Below are 18,780 nucleotides of genomic sequence, written 5' to 3'. Positions count from 1 at the left end.
GTTCCTTTGCCCCATCCAACCCCACACATGTAAGTCGGAATACTCAATGGATCGCAGAACTTCTTTTGAAACCTTTGCACAGAATGTGGTAAGTTTTAATTTTTAAGGAATTACAAATCATTAAGTCCAACTGGGAAACATTCCCAGTTTCAAGCCCCATCTTCCAACTTGCATCCTTTGATGTAACAGCAAAGGTATTTATTGCCTTTATTCAAATTCAGAGTTTCCTGCTTCCTACTTATCTTTCTGTCCCAGCACTTCCTGGAGTAGATAAGATATCACACGTGAAAATCTATATGTATCAAACTAAGGCTTGGAAAGAAATGTGTATTATGATACATAAAATGAAGAAACTGTTCTTTATATTTTAATTTTTATTCTATGTATCTCTTTCTTTATTAAAGATAGTGCATGCATTTCTATACTCTTTCCCTTAGCTCTTCCTAAGGCTTAAAAGATTAAGAACAATGAGGGTTCTGTTCTTTCTACTTTTGCAGGGAGAAAATGACTTATTGAACAGTTTAAAGCCAGACTCAGTATGAATGGGGGTCGGCGACAATATATGCCCCACCAAAGACCCAGTAGCATGCCTTTCTTATTTTTTATTTTTCAGGAAGGTATTGAAAACTATTGCATAAATCATCCAGGAAACCAGTAGTTTCCCTACCAGTGTTTTCTTAGCATCTTTCCATGTGCTTAAGTGATATATTTGTTTGTGGGATTCTTTTTTTTTTTTTTTTTTTTCTTTTTTTGATATTGTGCCAGTGCCTTTGGAACTTTCTAACATTGTGTAAGCTCAAACTAAAGCCTTCAACACATTTATTTTTATAGGGCAGAAACATCCCTATTTTCCCATGCCATAAAAACTGTACACCAACACTGAGGGCCAGCACTAACCTGTTATGAAAAGAGGTAGAAAAATCTTGGTTTATACTCAAGTTTGTCTGCATTGTCTGTTGAGTTGTGTGGTCAGCTCCATGGTGCTGCTGCTGTGGGTGTGTGTTGTGGCTTTTGCTGTGATGGCCAGTTAAGTGGAGTTATGTGTGTTGAAATGTAAGCAAATTGGATTCAGCAAAAATATGTTTTTTGTTTTTAGTTTCCTTCAAGGATCCTTTCAGTGGGGAATGTTAATCAGTTCTTTTTATGAATTCCTAGTTGTGGCTGCGCCCAGAGTATTTGAAAGATTTTAAAAAGCAGTGTATACTTTGAACACTCAATGTGATTGCACAAATTAAAGGGCTGGAAAATGAAGGTCTCCAGAAATTAATGACACTATAAACTTCCAAAATTTTGGCTGGATCTTTTGGAATCTCTGACCTTTAATATAAAATTTTCTTAAGCATGCCTCATAAGTCACCATGGGAAGATAAAGACAATGTTAAAGAAATGCCTCAAGATTTTGCTGGAGGAAGTCGCCACAGGATGTTGCACAGTGTTCTGTGTATTGTTTAAGCATTGTTTCAAATTCATTCTTTTCTAACATAACGCTGACAGAATATTGTTCTTGAGATTGGATTGGAAATTTCTGTGATATAATTAAAAACATATAATGCAAATTAAGGAATATTGAAAGGGGAAGCAAAATGGTTGTCTTTCCTCCAACACCATCCCCAAATCTCACCAACTTCCCCAATTCTTAAAGTAGTACCACATTGTAACTCATTGCAAACTTTAAGAAAGGATCAGTAGGAAATAAGGGAAGAGAGAATTAATCATCTACACCTTCAACGAAAATTTATACGCCAAGTGCCAACTATACTGCAGACATTGCTATGTCTTAGGAAAAAGACCTTAATTGCTAAGGTACATAATGATATAAACAAAATGTTATGTTGTACAGGAGAAAGATAAACTATTTCAACTTGTATTAGGGTGGATAGGGAGGGTCCATGGGTAATGTGAGAATTCTCAGAAGAAGTTACATTTAACTGGATAAATAGGATTTCATTAGGCCAAGAAAGGCAACCATCCTTTTAAGAAGAAAGGGGAAAAAAGGCTGGGATTACTGAAGAAAGAGAAGTTGAGTAACATTCATACCATAACACATATATACACACAACATACTGATAAATTTCAGATAACCTTCAGACACAATTGTTTAGGGTTAATACTTTTCCATCCAGGAGAATCAAAAGTAATGTTTTTTATTGAATATTTTGTTTTGGTAGTACTCTAAAGAAATGGAGTAAGAAAATTAGAAAGACTCTCTGATTTCCCCAATAGATTATGAATGATAACATTTATTTAATTAGTTATGAGAAATAAATTTCTATCCTGAAAATTATTTATATACAAAAATTTAAAATATTATACTGTATATCATTAAGTCTTATGATGGTTAATTTCTATTTAAAGTTCCCTTTAACTTTCTGTTTTCATTTTTTTTTTATTTCCCCTTGGTTCAGTGTTCCTCCATAATATGATTACTTTTAGGGTCAGAAGTTGTGTTAGCCATCCTAAGTACTTAACATAATACATTTTATGCAATGCCTTTATAGGATCAATAAAATGATTTTAACACAGATAAAGAATGAGTGATTTTATTATCAGATAGACATAATGGAGGAAAGACACAGTTTCAGTAAACATTTTAAAAGAGTTCTATGTGCAGGTTGCTCTGGTAAATACGGGGAGGCTACAACATAGAGTATCCAAGAAAGAAATGGACTTGGGGAGTTACAGGTAAATAAGTGTGTAGACTGTAAAAGGAACTAGGAAAAGTGAGATAATGATAATAACTCACATTCATTGAGTGCCTGCCATGTGCCAGGCTCTGTACTAGGCACTTTATATTATCTAATTTAATTTAATCTGAACCTACAAGTTAGGTAATATAATACTCATTATTTTACCCATTTTACAGGTGAGAACACTGAAAGGTCAGAGGAGTTACTTAATTTTCCCAGAATCATACAGTTAGTTAAGGAGCTAGCACTAACCCCAAATTTATTTTGTTCCCAAATTCTTTCTTTCTACACGGATCACCTTGCTCTTCCAACGGTAGAAGACAGATAAATCTTTCCATTTGCTGATAACCTCCTCTGGAGTCTGAGTCCATTTCCGTTAGTGTTTATTTGTAGAAGTTTATTTACATTTCAGCATAGTTATTTTTATAACCTGGCTTATAAAAATGGCATCACTGTTTTGTTTCACACAAGAGTCAAAAACGTTTTGCTTGACAGCTCCTCCTAATACCATTGGAAATCCCATTGGTTACTGAGGTTAATAAATTCTTGCAGGCACTTTAGAGAATAATTATAGTAAACAGCTAACAGCTGCATAGCATTTTACAGTGTTACAAGGACGCTCATTACTTTTTGTTTGTATTTTTGTTGTTGTTCTTTACAAACACAATTATCTTGGGAGGTGGTCAGGTAGGTGTTACCATCATTTCACAGATAAGCAAACTGAGGACTAGTGAGGTGAAGTCATTTCACCAATATTAATCAATTGTTGAGTGTTAGGGCCAGGCCTAGAAGCAATGTTTTCTGACTTTAAATTCATTACTTTATAGACTACTCATTTTCTTCTCATTATACCCGACACTGGAGGGATAAAAATAACTCACATTTGTGTAATACCTTCACCTTGGCTTGTTGTCCAAGAAATCTCATTTCTTATCGTTTACTTTTTTATTATTTTCCTTGCCATCAGAGAATTTTCTTCAGGTCTTTCAAGGGTTGCTGTGTCCTCTCATGCCTTTAAATGTTATTCTTATTAAGTTGATTTCATTCTCTTCTGACAAAGTTCATGTAACGGTTGTTTTCTTTCCAACCATTAAATTATCGAAGCATCTGTCTGCCATATAAACCTTAAGGGAGAACAGATAGGAAATAAGGGGAGAAACAAAGTAGGAGGATTGATCATCTACACCTTCAATCAAAATTCATAAATCAAGTGCCAAATGCCAACTGTATTACTTATTACCTCTTCTCCTTAATTTGCCTTTGGGCTACAGAAGTAGAAATGAGAATTAGAGAATGTTAATGTTGAACTTCCAGGAACTCACCTAATCTAACCTCTTTTGGAGAAAAATTTTACCCTATCTCAATGAAGACAATTTACTGCAGAGCCTTAAAAGAATCAACATACAAGATATAATGACCACTTTGCTCTCCCACCCCCTCTCCTCCGGTGTACTGATGCTAGTGCGTTGGGCTTGTAAGGTATCCTCTCAAGACAGAAACAAATTACCAGAAGTTTTGGAAACTGTGTGAGAGAATTTTAACAAAAGGACTGAGTTGGCTCTGAAATCAGTTGATTTTTTGCAATCAAATCTGTATTTAACTGTATAAATCATTAGTAGACGTGTTGATAAGAACAAATGTAAATATAAATCCTATAACTTGTTTGGAGTGTTAAAAGTGAGAAAGATACAATATGCTTAGTTCTTTTAGAATGTTCTTTTTGGTTAAATCTAGTTAAATTCTTTTTCTAAGCCCATCATGGAGTTCCTAGTTAATACACCTTATGCAGATTTTATACAAGCAGCAAAATGTGGTTTAAAAAAAGCCCAGACCTGGAAGCCTGACATGTTAATATTAGGTCTGAAACCCAGTCTTACACTTTTCTTGCTGTATGAATTTTTAGAAATCAGTTAAACTGCTGAACCTTAATTTCTTCACCTACAATTTCTCTAGCCAGAAATAGCTCTAATCAGTACTTGTGCAAAATAAATAAATAAATAAATAAATAAATAAATAAATAAATAAATAAATAAATAAAATAAACTTAAGAAATACTTTAATTATGCTTTTGAAACATGCTTTATTTACTTAAATTGCATCAGAAATATCTTCCAGGTCATTTCATATTCTTCTACATGATTATATGTATTGACTGTGTGAAATTCTTCTGAATGGATATACCTATAATGCATTTTTCCATTCCTCTATTGGTGGACATTTATGTTGTTCCTTATTTATTTCTTTCTTTATTCATTGTCATTATAGCTCAAAGTGTGGTAAACATTCTTCAAGTTAAATATTGATTTTTTTCTCATACTCATAAAAAATTGAGTTGCTTGGTTAAATGGAATGCAAAATTATGAAAGAAAAGATGTCTATTTATTTTTCTCTCTCTTATCTTTACTTTTGCCCTAATGCAAGAGATACACTAGAGGGAAAAATAACTCATCACAGAAGACAGAAATCAGAGTTCATATTCTTGATTTCCAAAACCACTTGTGTTACACATTAATAACAGGCTTCCTTATCAATTAGTCCTCAATCTCTGAAGAATTATAGTGTTTTCTGGGAGCCTTACACTTTTTTTTAAGACGCTGTCAAAAACACTATGGATTATTTCTAGTCCGTGGTCAAATGATTTTTAACTTGATTTTATTAAATGTGAAATCTAGCATGAAACTTCCTCTGCATACCATAACAATCACCATGACTGTACACCGAGACTGCCCTCTCCACCCAGTATAACCCTATGAATAATACAGGTTCCAGGTTTTGGAAATACAGCCTCACACCAGCTATGGAGCAATACTACAAGAGTGCAATGCCGTGTCAAATCTACTCATGCAGACCCCTCAACTGTGCAGCTGAGCTGGACATTGGTTCTCTTTAGGATTGAAACATGGCATTCCTGGTTTAGTGCTCTAGACTTTGCTGTATGGGCACATTAGTGTAGATAAGCTGTTGGAAAGGATCCTAGAGCCCCTAAAAATAAAATTTATAAACTTGCCACTGGGTTTGTTCACCATGAATAATACCAATATAGAAAATTGACTGACCTGGTGATCTATGTTCCACTCATATGCTACATTTTTATCATTTTTTTATATATTATGTTACTAGTTCCTAGATTATTCATTCATTCAACATATATTGAGTTTTGACTATATGACAGGTGTCAGGGAAGAAGAAATTTTCTTCTACCCTTCTAGGTTCTTCTGGCTGGTCTAAGAATTAAATTGATATGAGACAGATTAATAAGAGAAAAATCAAAAGTTTAATAATATGTATACATGGGAGAGGCCCAGGAAAACTAACTCATCAAAATGTCTGAAACTTTTAACTTAAATACTATCTTCAGCTAAAGACAAAAGAGGATGTTGGGGGTAGTGGTTTGGGACCTCAAAGGAGAAGAAGGCAACTGACGTGGAAATGGGAAAGCAAATGTTTGGTAGGACATGCAGAAACAATGGGACACAAAGAGGAATTTTAACAGACTTTCCTAGGTTTCTCCCTATCTCCTTGCCTAGTTCATATTATAGTTATCTATGGTGATTGCTCCCTTCCTGGAACAGGTTCTCTATCTACATTCTTTAGGCAGTCAGGGGGAAGGTCAAAATTTCTTCCTGGGTGTTTTGGGCCTTGGTTATTTTCAGTTTGAAATAATCCACATGCCAAAGAGACATTTTGGGGTGGCAAATTTTGCTCCCCTACACAGGTTATGTGCTACTCCTTTGTGGTTAAAAAGACATCCTGTTCTTACTTTAACTTCCCTTGATATCAATTTCTACCACAATGAAGTCAGACAGGGCATTTTCTAGATTGTATTTGTGCTAATGAAGTTGCACTATAGTTAGACCTCCATGGAGTTAATGAGATCCTCGATTCACGTAAACATCCCTCATAATGAAGCAGATCATCTGCTTCACATAAATATCCATCATGATATAAAAGCAGTTTAGAAACTGTGAGAGGGAAGGTTTTGATTTTATATTTGTGCACCTGTGAATTTACCCTAAGGAGAACTTTGTGCATATTCTTTTCTGATTGAGTGCTATAGTTATTGCTTGAGGTTATAGGTATATTCATATAGAAAACCATGTTAGAAAACTCCTAGAGCACCCTAAGTAAATATAATTTATAAACTTGGCATTGGGTTTCCCTAGCATAGATATTAAACCATAAAGTGAGTCTGGTCAAGAATGAACTACATTCTCCTCTTTCTTCTCTAGTGGACCTGAAACTCATCTCATTTATTATTTTGTAGTTGGCGTATATGGCTATCCATCTTCTTTTATTGAAACTGCTTTGTGGTGATAACTTGCCTGAGAAAGCAGTTTTAGGTTCCCTGCAGCATGATGTAAATTGATTGGTGTGAAATGTATCAAACTATGTAGGCTATTTAGTTTGGCCAATATATCTTTATTTTCCCCTAGTGGTATCATTAGTTCTTAAGTTGCCACTCAAGTTCTATAAACTATAAATTGTATAGTGGTTTTTGGTCAAAGAGCATCCAGTACAACTCTGGAGGCTCCTAAGGAATGTTTTGAGGCTGCTGAGTAGACAACCCCCAGTGGTAAACTTCCCCCTTTGCTGCTATATGTGCCAGAGGCAGAAGTTTCAATAGTATTTCCCAAAGCACTGCTCTGATGTACCCAAGGCCTTGGGTTGAAGCCAGTGGTCATGAGGCCCCAGCTACCTGCATAATTGGAGACCACCCTGGGGGCTCTACTTAACAATTTTATAACCCAGTAGTACCCATGTGTCCAAGCATTATTGGATTCTTTTATCCAACAACAAAAAAAATACTTATTGAGCACCTATTGGGGGTCAGGCACCTTCTCCCTAGTTAAGAATACATAAATAATAAAAAATAATAGGAAGCTAGTAGGTAATAATAATAAGTTAATAATAGTAGTAATGACAAATATAAATAATAATAATAGTTAATAAGAAGAAGAAATAATAGTCACTAACATGTATACCTTAGTCGGTTCATTCTTCTCATGAAAGTTAATTGTTCAATGAACAGAACTAGTTTCCTACCAGCTTCCCATTAGCTTACTTCATGTAAATCATGAAAGTTTTCCTTAAAGCAACACAGAGTAGGCAGGAAGAAGAGTGAAGCTTAAGCAAGAGATCTGCTTATTAAATAGTTGGGGTAAGCAGCCCTGAAGGAGAGAGAGAACAAAGGTAGAACCAGAAAGAGGGTCTAAGGACATGACAAATTGAGTTGTGTTCCAGGCAAGACTGCCATGGAGACTTCCAGTTAGAGGAATATAGTACAGAATAAGGTAATCAAAAAGATAGCTCATAATCTGGATCCAAACAATGGGCCATTTTATATATGCAGAAGATGAAGGTGGAAGGCAAGTTAGGAGAACCTAGAGATAAGAGGACATGATAGGATCAGTAGCTACTATATTAATATAGTATTTATATAGCTACTATATAAATATATTCATATTTGATGATAATGCCAAGAACTTGGGCAATGAGATAGAGGAAGTAAAGGAGGAAGAGTACAACTTTCAGCACCAGTATATTTACATATAGGCTACAGTATTTTTGAGCTAAGTTTACTGGGAGTGTTGATAGTAGAAAAATAAACTTCAGACTGTCTCAATTAGGAATTGAAAGAGTTATATAATAGTTAATAACTTATTTTACATTATCACTTCTATTTTATTTGACAGTATATGAACTTGAAGTTTTACTCAACTATGACAAAAAATTGTAGCTGAGTGAAGCAAGAAGATGGGGAATATCTGTGTGTGCATGTGTACATTACAATATTTGTCAAGTACTTGAAGACAGTCAACTATCAATCTCAGTATTGATCTCAATTACCTCACTGAGTTAAATAGAATTTAATAGAATTACGTACAGTTAAATAGAATTTCATCAATAGTCTGAGGACAATACATTTGCATATTCTTTTTATAAATGTGTTTTACATAGCTAGGAAAAATATAAATGGAACTTAAATTGATAAAGATTGGGATTATTATGTCTAAATTTAATTTCCACTAAAAATACATTCATATGTTAATTATATCTAGATATGAAGTCACTTACTAAGCAACCCCATATCATCATCAAGCCATCTCATTTGCCGTTTTCCATTCTAAAGCCACGTGTCCCATTGTATGTGTTCACTAACATTCCTTTATGAAACACTTTTCAGAAAAGAAAGCCATTTTTATATTTATGACCAGCCATGGGTGTGAATTTTACTTTTCCATAATTTATGCTAGTACTTGGAGGCAACAACTCTAAAATGGGTGATTTAAAATAGCTAGACAATAGACATCTTTATCTAAATTGCATACATGTTTATAGACTTAGATATATTTTGTTTATAAACAAACACACTGCTGTGTTTTCTTAAGTGTTTGGCAGGTACCATAAGGCAAGCCCAGATTGGGCAAAATCCCATATCCTCTGCATTGTGCATCACATTTTGATTGCTGTTTTTGTCACTGTTGTTTTCCAACGTCCAGAAGTTACCATTATTAAAATAAGCTTGTGGTCATTATTGGAAGTTTAAAACACCATTTCTAAATTGCACTGACCATTATTTCTGGAGAATAAAAGATCAGCCGTCATTTTTTTTGTTCATCAATTCATTCCAATTTACTTATTTTGGTGTTAAAGATTTTTCTTTCTATTTCATCAGCAATAGAAAAATTACTCGATAGACATGGCTGATGTAAACAGGGATAACAAGCACCCATTATCAAGATTGTTCACTTGAAATATGCATATTAATATCTAGGAGGAACATACTTCCAATACCAGAAAGAAAAGACTATTGGGAAGTCTTTATCTTTTCTAATTCTAAAAGTCTTCAAAGGACTTTTGGGAGACATTGAAAATGATTAATTTTTGGAGTCTCAAAATTGAAAAGGGATTTATAGGCATCAGTTTCCCCAGGTCCAATCCCCAGCCATTGCATGAATCTCCTCTGTAGACTCAATGACAAGTACACATCCAGCATTTGCTGGCCTATAAGTTTCAGAGATGTGGTAGCTTTAGAACGCAGGGGTAGTCAATTCCATTTTTTAGAATTTCATTCCTTATTTTTAGAATAATCTACTTTTTTGTAACATCGGAGTATTCATCCTAGTTCTGTCTCCTGGAGCTAGGCAGAATAATACAAACATTTCAGCGGATCTAGACATCTGTTGAATTACTTGAAGGTGTAATTATATCTCCTCTCAAGTTGTGTTTTTATTTCCATTAGTTAAAATCTAGTTCACCGTTTTTCTGTATGGTTCAACTATCCATATCCCATATCTCAAAATAACCAGGGGCTTGGAAAATGCAGATTCCTTGACCTTATCCCAGGTAAACTGGGTTAGAATCTCTCTCTCTCTCTCTCTCACTGTTTACAAGCGCTTCAGAATTCAGTTTAAGAACCATGATCTAGTTAGCAGCCTGACTTCTCCTTACCAAAGATCAGTGGTTCTCACTTCCTCACTTTAGCTGCAGCAGAATCATTTGGAGACCTCATAACACAGATTGCTAGACCTCACCTCTCTGAAAGGCTAATTAAGTAGTTTTCTGGTAAGATCCAAGAATTTTAATTTTTTAATAATTCTTAAGTGATATTGATACTACCAGTTTGGAGACAACACTTTGAAAACCACTGCCCTAGCCTAACAGATTCCCTCCACTCTCCCCACTGATAGATGCCAAGGGCACACCTAGTGTCACATCTGAGAGGCTACTCTCCAGTTGTGCTCACACATTTTTGCAAGCAGCATTTGAATTACATGGATGAGTCAATTGTGTTTGTTCCCATAGCTGTTTACCATAATTGAACTGATAGTAATTACATAATTTATTTAAATGTCATATAAGCTGCTGAAATTTGAGTGTGAAAAGAAAAAGTTATTTCTATGAAAACTAAGCTGAACACTTAACAAGACTTAATAAACTTGCCTTAAAATTGCCATCAAATTAAATCTGAGTGAGCCTTGCATTGGGAAAGTGGGCTTCTAATGTTTTCTCATTCAATAATCTCATGTTCTTTCACCACCTTAATTGCTCACCTCCTATATCCACCCCAGTTAATCAATAGTCCTCCAAAAATGATAACTGAACACAATACTTGAGAAGTAACCGAACCAGCATCGATTGAAAATATCATCTACCCAATAGGAAAGAAAGAACATATATAACTTTTACAATCCAGTCCGAACATTGTATCAGCTTCCCCACCCCAGCTCCCAGTCTCAGCAGCCATATCAAATTGTAGGGTCATTTGGGGCTTAAATTTTTTTTTAAATCTAGAATTTTTTTTCTTGTGAGCTCAGATTACATCTCCCCAATCTTCTCTCTTTTACTGCTAGATTTTTGGTTTATTGTTTGTTTATTAATTTTCATGTAAGTTTGGTTCTTTATCCTTCTTTCCATTAAGTTTTATCTTGTAAGTTATAGCCTTACATAATTTTTTGGAGTATCTCTTTGTTACCCTGTCTTTTAACTAAGATTAGCAAATTGGCATCATACATTCATTTCAGCAGAATTCCATCAGTTTAATCGTGCAAATTATTGATTAAAATGCCATAAAGTACAGAGAGGAAGACAGAATTCCACTACTCCAAAAATTAGCACACCTTGAAGGTAGTTGTTTATTTAGTTATGAACCGCACCTTTTTCTGTCATCCACAGAGATACCATGAAAGACTGCTAAATGCCTTACTTAGTCCAAGAACCTTTGTTTAAAGCAACTTCCTGCCCTCAAGTCTGGTAAACTCTTTTTAAAAATGAGTAAATGAGCCTGTACCTGACAAAGATCTAATATGGTTTATATGGGGAGTTCTTAGCAAAAAAAATAATCAGAAGAGCAGTACGTCATTAGAAAAATGAGCAAAGGTCTTGAACAGTTTTAACAGAGGAAATACAAATAGTCAATAAATACATAAGAAATCAAAAAGAAAATCTATATAATAACCAAGTTTAATTCAAAAAGCAAAAAAAAACTTTTTCCTTCAAATAGGTTAGTTTTTAAAATAATCATATCTAGGATAAGAAAATTGGTGATTTCATACATTGTTAATAGGAATATGAATTGCTAATCACTTTCTCGAATAGAACTTTACAGAACGTGTCAAACCCTTCAAAAATCTTCTCTCTTTCAATCAGTAATTCAACTTCTAATAATTTAATTCTAAAAAAACTCCGATGTTTACACACAAACAAGAATATTCATTGCATCATGTAACTGCCAAAAATGACACAATCTGTATATACAACAATAGTGAATTCCTTAAATGCATCAAGGTATATCAACCTGATGTAGCTATTAAAAGTTAGATTTCAGAGCACTGACTTTCATCTTTTTTCATTGCCACCCACATATGACATAGTAATACATATATGTTTGTGTGTGTATGTATATATAAGCTGTACTTGTGTACATTTATATGTGTGTAGGACTAAAATAACATTTCAGAAACAATACATTCCCTTATTATGTGCAACGCCCCCTGATATATTTCGATCTGTTCTATGATTTGTAATTTTTTCCTTAATGTTGGTAGCATCTTTCTAAATTGATTTCCTTTCCCACTGATGTCATGAATTTCAACAAAACATTGTTTTAGAAGAAATATATGTTACATGGGTAATTGATCAAAATATGATCATTTTAATAAGCATGTTACTCACAATAAGCCATAATACTATGCACAGTATAATATCAGTTTTGTAAAAAAAATAAAATAAAATAACATTTTTGTATAAAAAGTAAAATGATATATTAGCATGTAAATAACTGTATTTTGGGTAAAGTTTATTTCTTCTTTATATTTTTCTATGTTTTCCTCATTTTCTCTAATGGATATACACTTTTTATTTCAGGAAAATATTCTTAACTAAGGAAATGAAAGTATTTGGCTTTACTTTTTCTATCTCAAACCACACAGGGAGCTAGTAATAAGTGCTTACATATAAATGTATTCATAAACCATCTCTTTTAAGTACATAATAACAGAATTTTTTCCAGCATTCAACATTAAATATACCAGCCTCCAAACTAGCTACAGAATCCCCTTCCTTTCCTTCTTCCTCCTTTCCTTCCTTTCTTTTTCTTTCTTTTTTCCTTTCTTTCTTAAATCTCAATAATTGAGCTTTCTTTAATTGTCTAGAAACTCACACTTTTCAGTTTTGCTAAAATTATTCACGGTGATTCAGTAGACTCACCTGCAAATTAACCTAGGAAGCTTGGTTTCATTTAAAGCAGGGAAGATCTTTCCAAACCCCCAGCCTAGTTCAATTCCTTCTTAACACATTCCTGGTTAGTTTCATTGATATGAACAACCAGGGCAAAATAAGAGTTGAAAAGACCCAAATTCTGTCAGTTGATTATTTAATAGGGTGTGACCAAGTGCTCCCATTTCTCATCCTACCTTGCCTCTCCTCCCCCAAGATAAAAGTTACTTGACCCAATACATTTGAATCTCATTACCCTGGTTTCTAGAAGCTTATTCTTAAAACGTGATTTCCAGCCAAGGAACTCAGCTCATGCAAAGCAAGCACATATTTGGGGACTTCTATAATATTAATATTGTTTAACAGGTATCAGTTGCTTCACCAAGCCAGGTAACTTAGAGAATTGTACAAAATAGCATGTACAAAAAGTGTACAAATACTGGCAAAGAGTCCAGAGAGGGAAACTGCAGAAGAACTTAAGGGGCAATTAGAAGACTTCAGCCAAAACCTGAGTAAGAAGTTTAACTGAGGAGTGAGTAGAACCTGAGCTGAGAGAGTAACAGGTGCAAAAGTCAGCCAAAGAACCATTCTGTGGAGTGACAATAGGTAGTTTGAAAGGCCAGGGAAACCAGATTATGAAGGATTCTGAAACCCAGGCAAAGACATTTATATTTTTTAGTGAAATCAGGGCAATTTTCAGTATGAGAGTAAAAGTGTAAACAGATAACATCCTTTAGTTCAGCCTGTTTTAAGAGCATACATGTCCTATCTCTAGTCCAACAGCATCTCATTACCACCAAACAGTCAGCTTTTTATTACACAGCTGTGGGACTGAGCACAGGTTAGACAGCTGGGTCATATACACCACTAGAAAGTAAATGACAAGATTTGCCCTCTCTTGGTCCCAGCCTCTCACTGTGGCCTCTGGAGCCTACATGGCATTCTAGAATATACTTCTAAGTCTACAGCAACATATGGGAAAGACTAGGAGGCAATGATAAGAAACACACAAGTAGGAATTATAAGAGTTAAGATGTTAACATGTTTTTTAATCTAAAAGATGCTGATAATTTCCTATTCTTCTCTTTAGGCTCTTTCATGACTATCTTCTAAAAATCCATCCCTTCATTTATCGTTGGTTTGTTTAGTGTCCTGTAGACTCAGAAAGATTGCTGTATGTTTTTATGACAGTAATAAAACAAATCGTTGGTCACTCAAGCAAATATAGTTTCTCTCTACTTCCTTTATGGATTAGTGTCTGCAGGAAAGGAGTGTGGAAATTTGCCTCCATGTCAAGGCTCTCAGACTGGAGCTAAGAGCCTGACCTTTACATCCATTTCTACTGGCTCACAGCTCTTTGTCAACTTTATGTTATCACTTTAAGACCAAGAAAGATGTTAAAAATCAGGTGAAATTTATAACTTTTGATAGTTAACTTGAGAAGGTGAAGAACCAGCAATAGGTAGTTTTGTTTGGGGGAGTTTTATTTTCCTAATTATAACAAAATCTCTATGCAACATTTAAGATAGGAAGGAATTGGTTTGGTGGAGATGAAATTTTATTGAGACACTAGAAAACCTTCTTTGTTTATGTGGTAGCTGTATTGTAGATTAGCCAGAGGCTCTGCCTTCACTTAAGTGCCAGTTAAAGTCAGGTTAATTTTGTCCTGAAATTGATCATGTGCTTCTTTTGCTAGCATACTGTCCATTAACTAGATATTACAAAATCTCATAGGATCTTAAGTTTTTATTTCGTTTTGTTTTGAGTTTCTGTCTTTGCCTTTCTCTATGGATTTCCATTTACAATATAATCTATTTCCTTTATTTTTTTTAATTTTTATTTTATATTGGAGTATAGTTGATTAACAATGTTCTGTTAGTCTCAGGTGTACAGCAAAGTGATTCAGTTATACATTACATGTATCTATTCTTTTTCAAATTATTTTCCTTTAGAATCTAACAAGAAAGGGTATAAATCATATAACACAAATGTAGTCATTTGGTTAAAAATAATTATTATTCATATGGAATTCAGTTGTAAGCAATTTGATAAAAACTGCTATTGGTAAGGGATTTTTAGCCCTTTTAGTTTCTATAATTAAGATTTTAGAACTTAACTATGAAAATTTCCAAAAAAAACAGAAAATTTCCCAGATTCTTCAATTTAGAAAAATTATGAAAAGATAATTAGCAGGATTATCTTTTAAGGTGATTTCATACAGCCTCCAAGGAACCACACTGAATTGTAACAATCCAAAGGATTGCAAATATATTCTTTCCTACCCACAAGAAAGGATTAGTGTTCTTTTTAAGATTTTCCAGTAGAGTGAGCAACTGGTATTTCTCTGTGCACTAGAGAGCACCTAGGTATTTTTCTTTCCAGTATGTGAAAAAGGCAAGATTTGCACAGGGCTTACCGATAGATCCAAGTAATCTAGGTCTTCAAATCTAGATGACTCACTTGGGTGTCCATGCTATTTACTTTGACCCCTGAGTGGGGCACTTAAGTTCTTTTTACTATTAGTTATACCCAAATTTGCCTTTTAATTGTCTCAATACACAAAACAAATACCCTTATTACATATTTGGTGAGTCCATATCTCACAAGTGTTTCATTGTGTGGCTATGTTAAGATGTATGCATGTGTTCCCCCATTTCTGTTCATCTGTTTTCCTATTATCACAAGCCCGAGGTTTACTGTAGGCCTCATTCCATGAAGGAGTGTTTTTAAATTATCTCCTGGGACAACAGCTTATCAAGCTAAACTTTTACCTCCCCCCCTTTTAATGAAGTCTATACCAGGAAAAATACTAATAGCTTCAAGGATATTTGGGGAAAAAAGGTAGAAAGAGAACAATGTAACTATTTGTTACATTTACAAAGATGACACAGTTTCCACCCATCCAAATGAAAAATGACTCTGAGTTGCAAATGGCTTCCTATTTCAATGTAACTATGCTATTCATCTTCCCAATAGTTTGAACCAAATTACATTAATCTGTAGTTTTAAAATAAATAGTTTTATATTAACACCTTTATCCTCCTCCTCAACTGTATAACTGTATAAGAATTCACTCTTATGCTTCAACCAGTATATGGTTCTCTCCATCCCACAAATGGCATTAGAAACAGTAAGCACTTTCTAAAAATACATTAGCCTCAGAATGAATATATATGCACACATGTTAATAACATAAAACAGTAGTAAATATATGAAATAATATAGTCTTCAAGTATAGAAAAGTAGTTTTTCTATTCCAACATTATTTGATTAACCTATTGCTCAGGTTTGGAGTGTTAAAAGTAGTATAATTTCAGCTTCCAATTCATGAGAAATTTTCTGCTCTTCTCAGAGTCAGAATTGTGACTTTGGGTCTCAGTGTCCTAATGAGAAAGAATAATAATAATAATAGTAATAATATAATAAGGTAATAGGTAACATAAACTGAGTACACAGAATGTTCTGAGAACAGTTTTAAGTAATTTACTTGTATTATTCACAACAAGCTTTAAAAATAGGTACTACTATTATCCCCATTGTATGAATGAGGAAACAGGCACAGAAGTGGTGGCAAGAAGAAACAAAGCATATTTTGTTTATAAGGCCAATGTAAAGTAGGGTGTCCTGTTAAAAATCTGCATTTTCTTTCATATTTTTCTTCCCATAGAGTGATTAGAGCATAGCTAAGTGGGAAAGATCTTTGCTAAACTTTGGATCTTTTACTATCAGTTGCTAAAAACTAAGTTTTGAACCTTTCCTCCAATTAAAAGAGAATGATGCTTCGTTTTCATCACTGCTGTTCAAGCATACAAAAAGGCCTTGTCAGTTACCGTACAGGATGTAAAGAAAGCTTAATTTTGGAATTATTAATAATTTCTTAAATATATCATTCTTTTCTCAAAATATGGTCATGAAGGATGATTTCTCTCCCCAAACCACACCACCCATTTGTCAAACTCTGAGCCACATTAGGTGGTAAATCAAGACTATTGCTATGACTAAGTTACTACTAAATATTATATTTCTTAAAAAATCTCTTGGGCTTCCCTGGTGGCGCAGTGGTTGAGAATCTGCCTGCCGATGCAGAGGACACGGGTTCGAGCCCTGGTCTGGGAAGATCCCACATGCCGCGGAGCAACTAAGCCCGTGAGCCACAACTACTGAGCCTGCGCGTGTAGAGCCTGTGCTCCACAACAAGAGAGGCCACGACAATGAGAAGCCCGCGCATCGCAATGAAGAGTAGCCCCCACTCGCCGCAACTAGAGAAAGCGTGAGCACAGAAACGACGACCCAACACAGCCAAAAATAAAAAAATAAATAAATAAATATATTTAAAAAAAAATAAAATAAAAAAATAAAAAATAGTAAAAAAATAAATCTCTTGATTTTCCATTATTATTTTATCCTCTGAGAAGTACAAATTCCATCTATTTTTATACTAGAACATACAATGAGGGATAAAACAGAAATAACCAATTAATGATCTGCTATTCTGACCAGAAATTTAAAATTTCTTACCTCTCTAGAGTATTTGTAATTTACAGGGACAGTTTTGGTTATCAAGTTTTTCAAAAAATGAATATGTATAGTAGGTATTAACATAAAATGTAGAATCAGAATATATGGGATTTTTCTGGGATTGGGGTTGGAAGAAATCAAGTGGAAGAGGAAGGTGTCTACAGTTTGAAGTACAGAACAAATAGACTTTTATCTTTAGATGTATAATTGGCACTGGTTGTTTGTTTTTCCATTACCATATAGGATAGGGGATAGACTCAATCTTGAGTTTCCAGCAATCTCACCCTCAAAAATCATTTTATTTAATTAAATCGTACCCTCTGCATACCGAGATATTTATAAATGCAACACTAATTTCAGCAGTTGAACAAGAATGCATTCACATTGCAGAGCAGCTTCCTAAGGTTTGTTGTAACATGTTTATAACCAGTTGCAAACCTAGGTGTTGCATCATCGCTAAGCCTCAGTGGAACATTTTGGACATGTTTTATGATTTGCTGATTTGTGCTGTGAACCCATCAGTCTGTTTGCAGTGGGGAGGAAGTGGGTGGGTGGGGTGGGAGGACGGAAGAAGGGAGGATCATTTTGTTTGATGTGTTGGTGGAGGGAGGGAGGGAACTTGGTCATGAAGTTTGAACTAAGATGCACCTAAAGGGTTCCATTTTGACCCTTGCACAAAATCAGCTGCAATAAATAGATGCTACTCATAAGCAGGTTTTCAGTGATCATATTGTTTTTTTTTTTTCTTGTTTATATTTTTTTCTCAGGGGAAATCTCTCACGTCAAAGAGGTTAACAAGCCTCGTTCAGTCTTATTAAAAGGATCATCTTGTAGCATGAAAGTGAACTGGAGTCATTGCATATACTTTGTAGTTCTTTGTTGTTACCTGCAGCAGAGGACATTAGACCAAGATGTTGCATGAGCAAAGGACCTGAATTGTTCTTTCTTTGTGTACATTAAGGCACTGCCATCTCCAAGGGACTCTACCATCTCGATGCCTCCATTTCAAAATGTCTGCTAACTTCCTCCTTGTACTCAGCTGGATCTGTGTCTTTTCCTTTTTTAACGATTCAAGTGAAGTAAATCTTTTCCCCCCCTTTCTCTCTATCTTAAAGCTTCTTCTAGCCACACAGTTCACTAAAAATTCAGTCACAAACTGGAAGAATTGTAAAAGGAAAAAAAGCATATATCAATAAGTGTACATACAGCTTCACATTTATTAAATAAATTAGCACAGAAAGTTTCATTTCACCAATATATCACAGTCAGAAACAAGCTATGTCTTTGTCTGTTGTCTGTATATTCTTGGTTAATGTTTCTCGCATTTATTTTTATACCATATTTAAATGAAACATCT

The 18,780-nt window shown here is 34.4% G+C and overlaps 1 protein-coding gene across 8 annotated transcripts in view; it reads left to right on the top strand.

Annotated features, from left to right (window-relative positions):
- The window catches only part of RGS7 (regulator of G protein signaling 7), a 588,042-nt gene extending 569,478 nt beyond the window's left edge, over positions 1 to 18,564 (top strand). The window contains exon 17 of one of the 8 annotated variants that reach the window (XM_068541654.1): positions 18,191 to 18,564. In XM_068541654.1, coding sequence (XP_068397755.1) covers positions 18,191 to 18,241 — 51 coding nt within the window. In that variant the 3' untranslated portion in view covers positions 18,242 to 18,564. Of the gene's footprint in view, positions 1 to 497; positions 2,115 to 8,380; positions 8,504 to 16,964; positions 17,237 to 18,190 lie in introns of those variants that run through there. The other 7 variants (XM_068541660.1, XM_068541659.1, XM_068541653.1 and 4 more) reach the window with 7 other exon arrangements.
- Positions 18,565 to 18,780: the final 216 nt, after the last annotated feature.

This window comes from Eschrichtius robustus, chromosome 3 (genome assembly GCF_028021215.1).
Source record: "Eschrichtius robustus isolate mEscRob2 chromosome 3, mEscRob2.pri, whole genome shotgun sequence".
Taxonomy (NCBI): domain Eukaryota; kingdom Metazoa; phylum Chordata; class Mammalia; order Artiodactyla; family Eschrichtiidae; genus Eschrichtius; species Eschrichtius robustus.
Note: the sequence above shows the minus strand (reverse complement) of the source record. Positions and strands in the feature narration are given on the sequence as shown.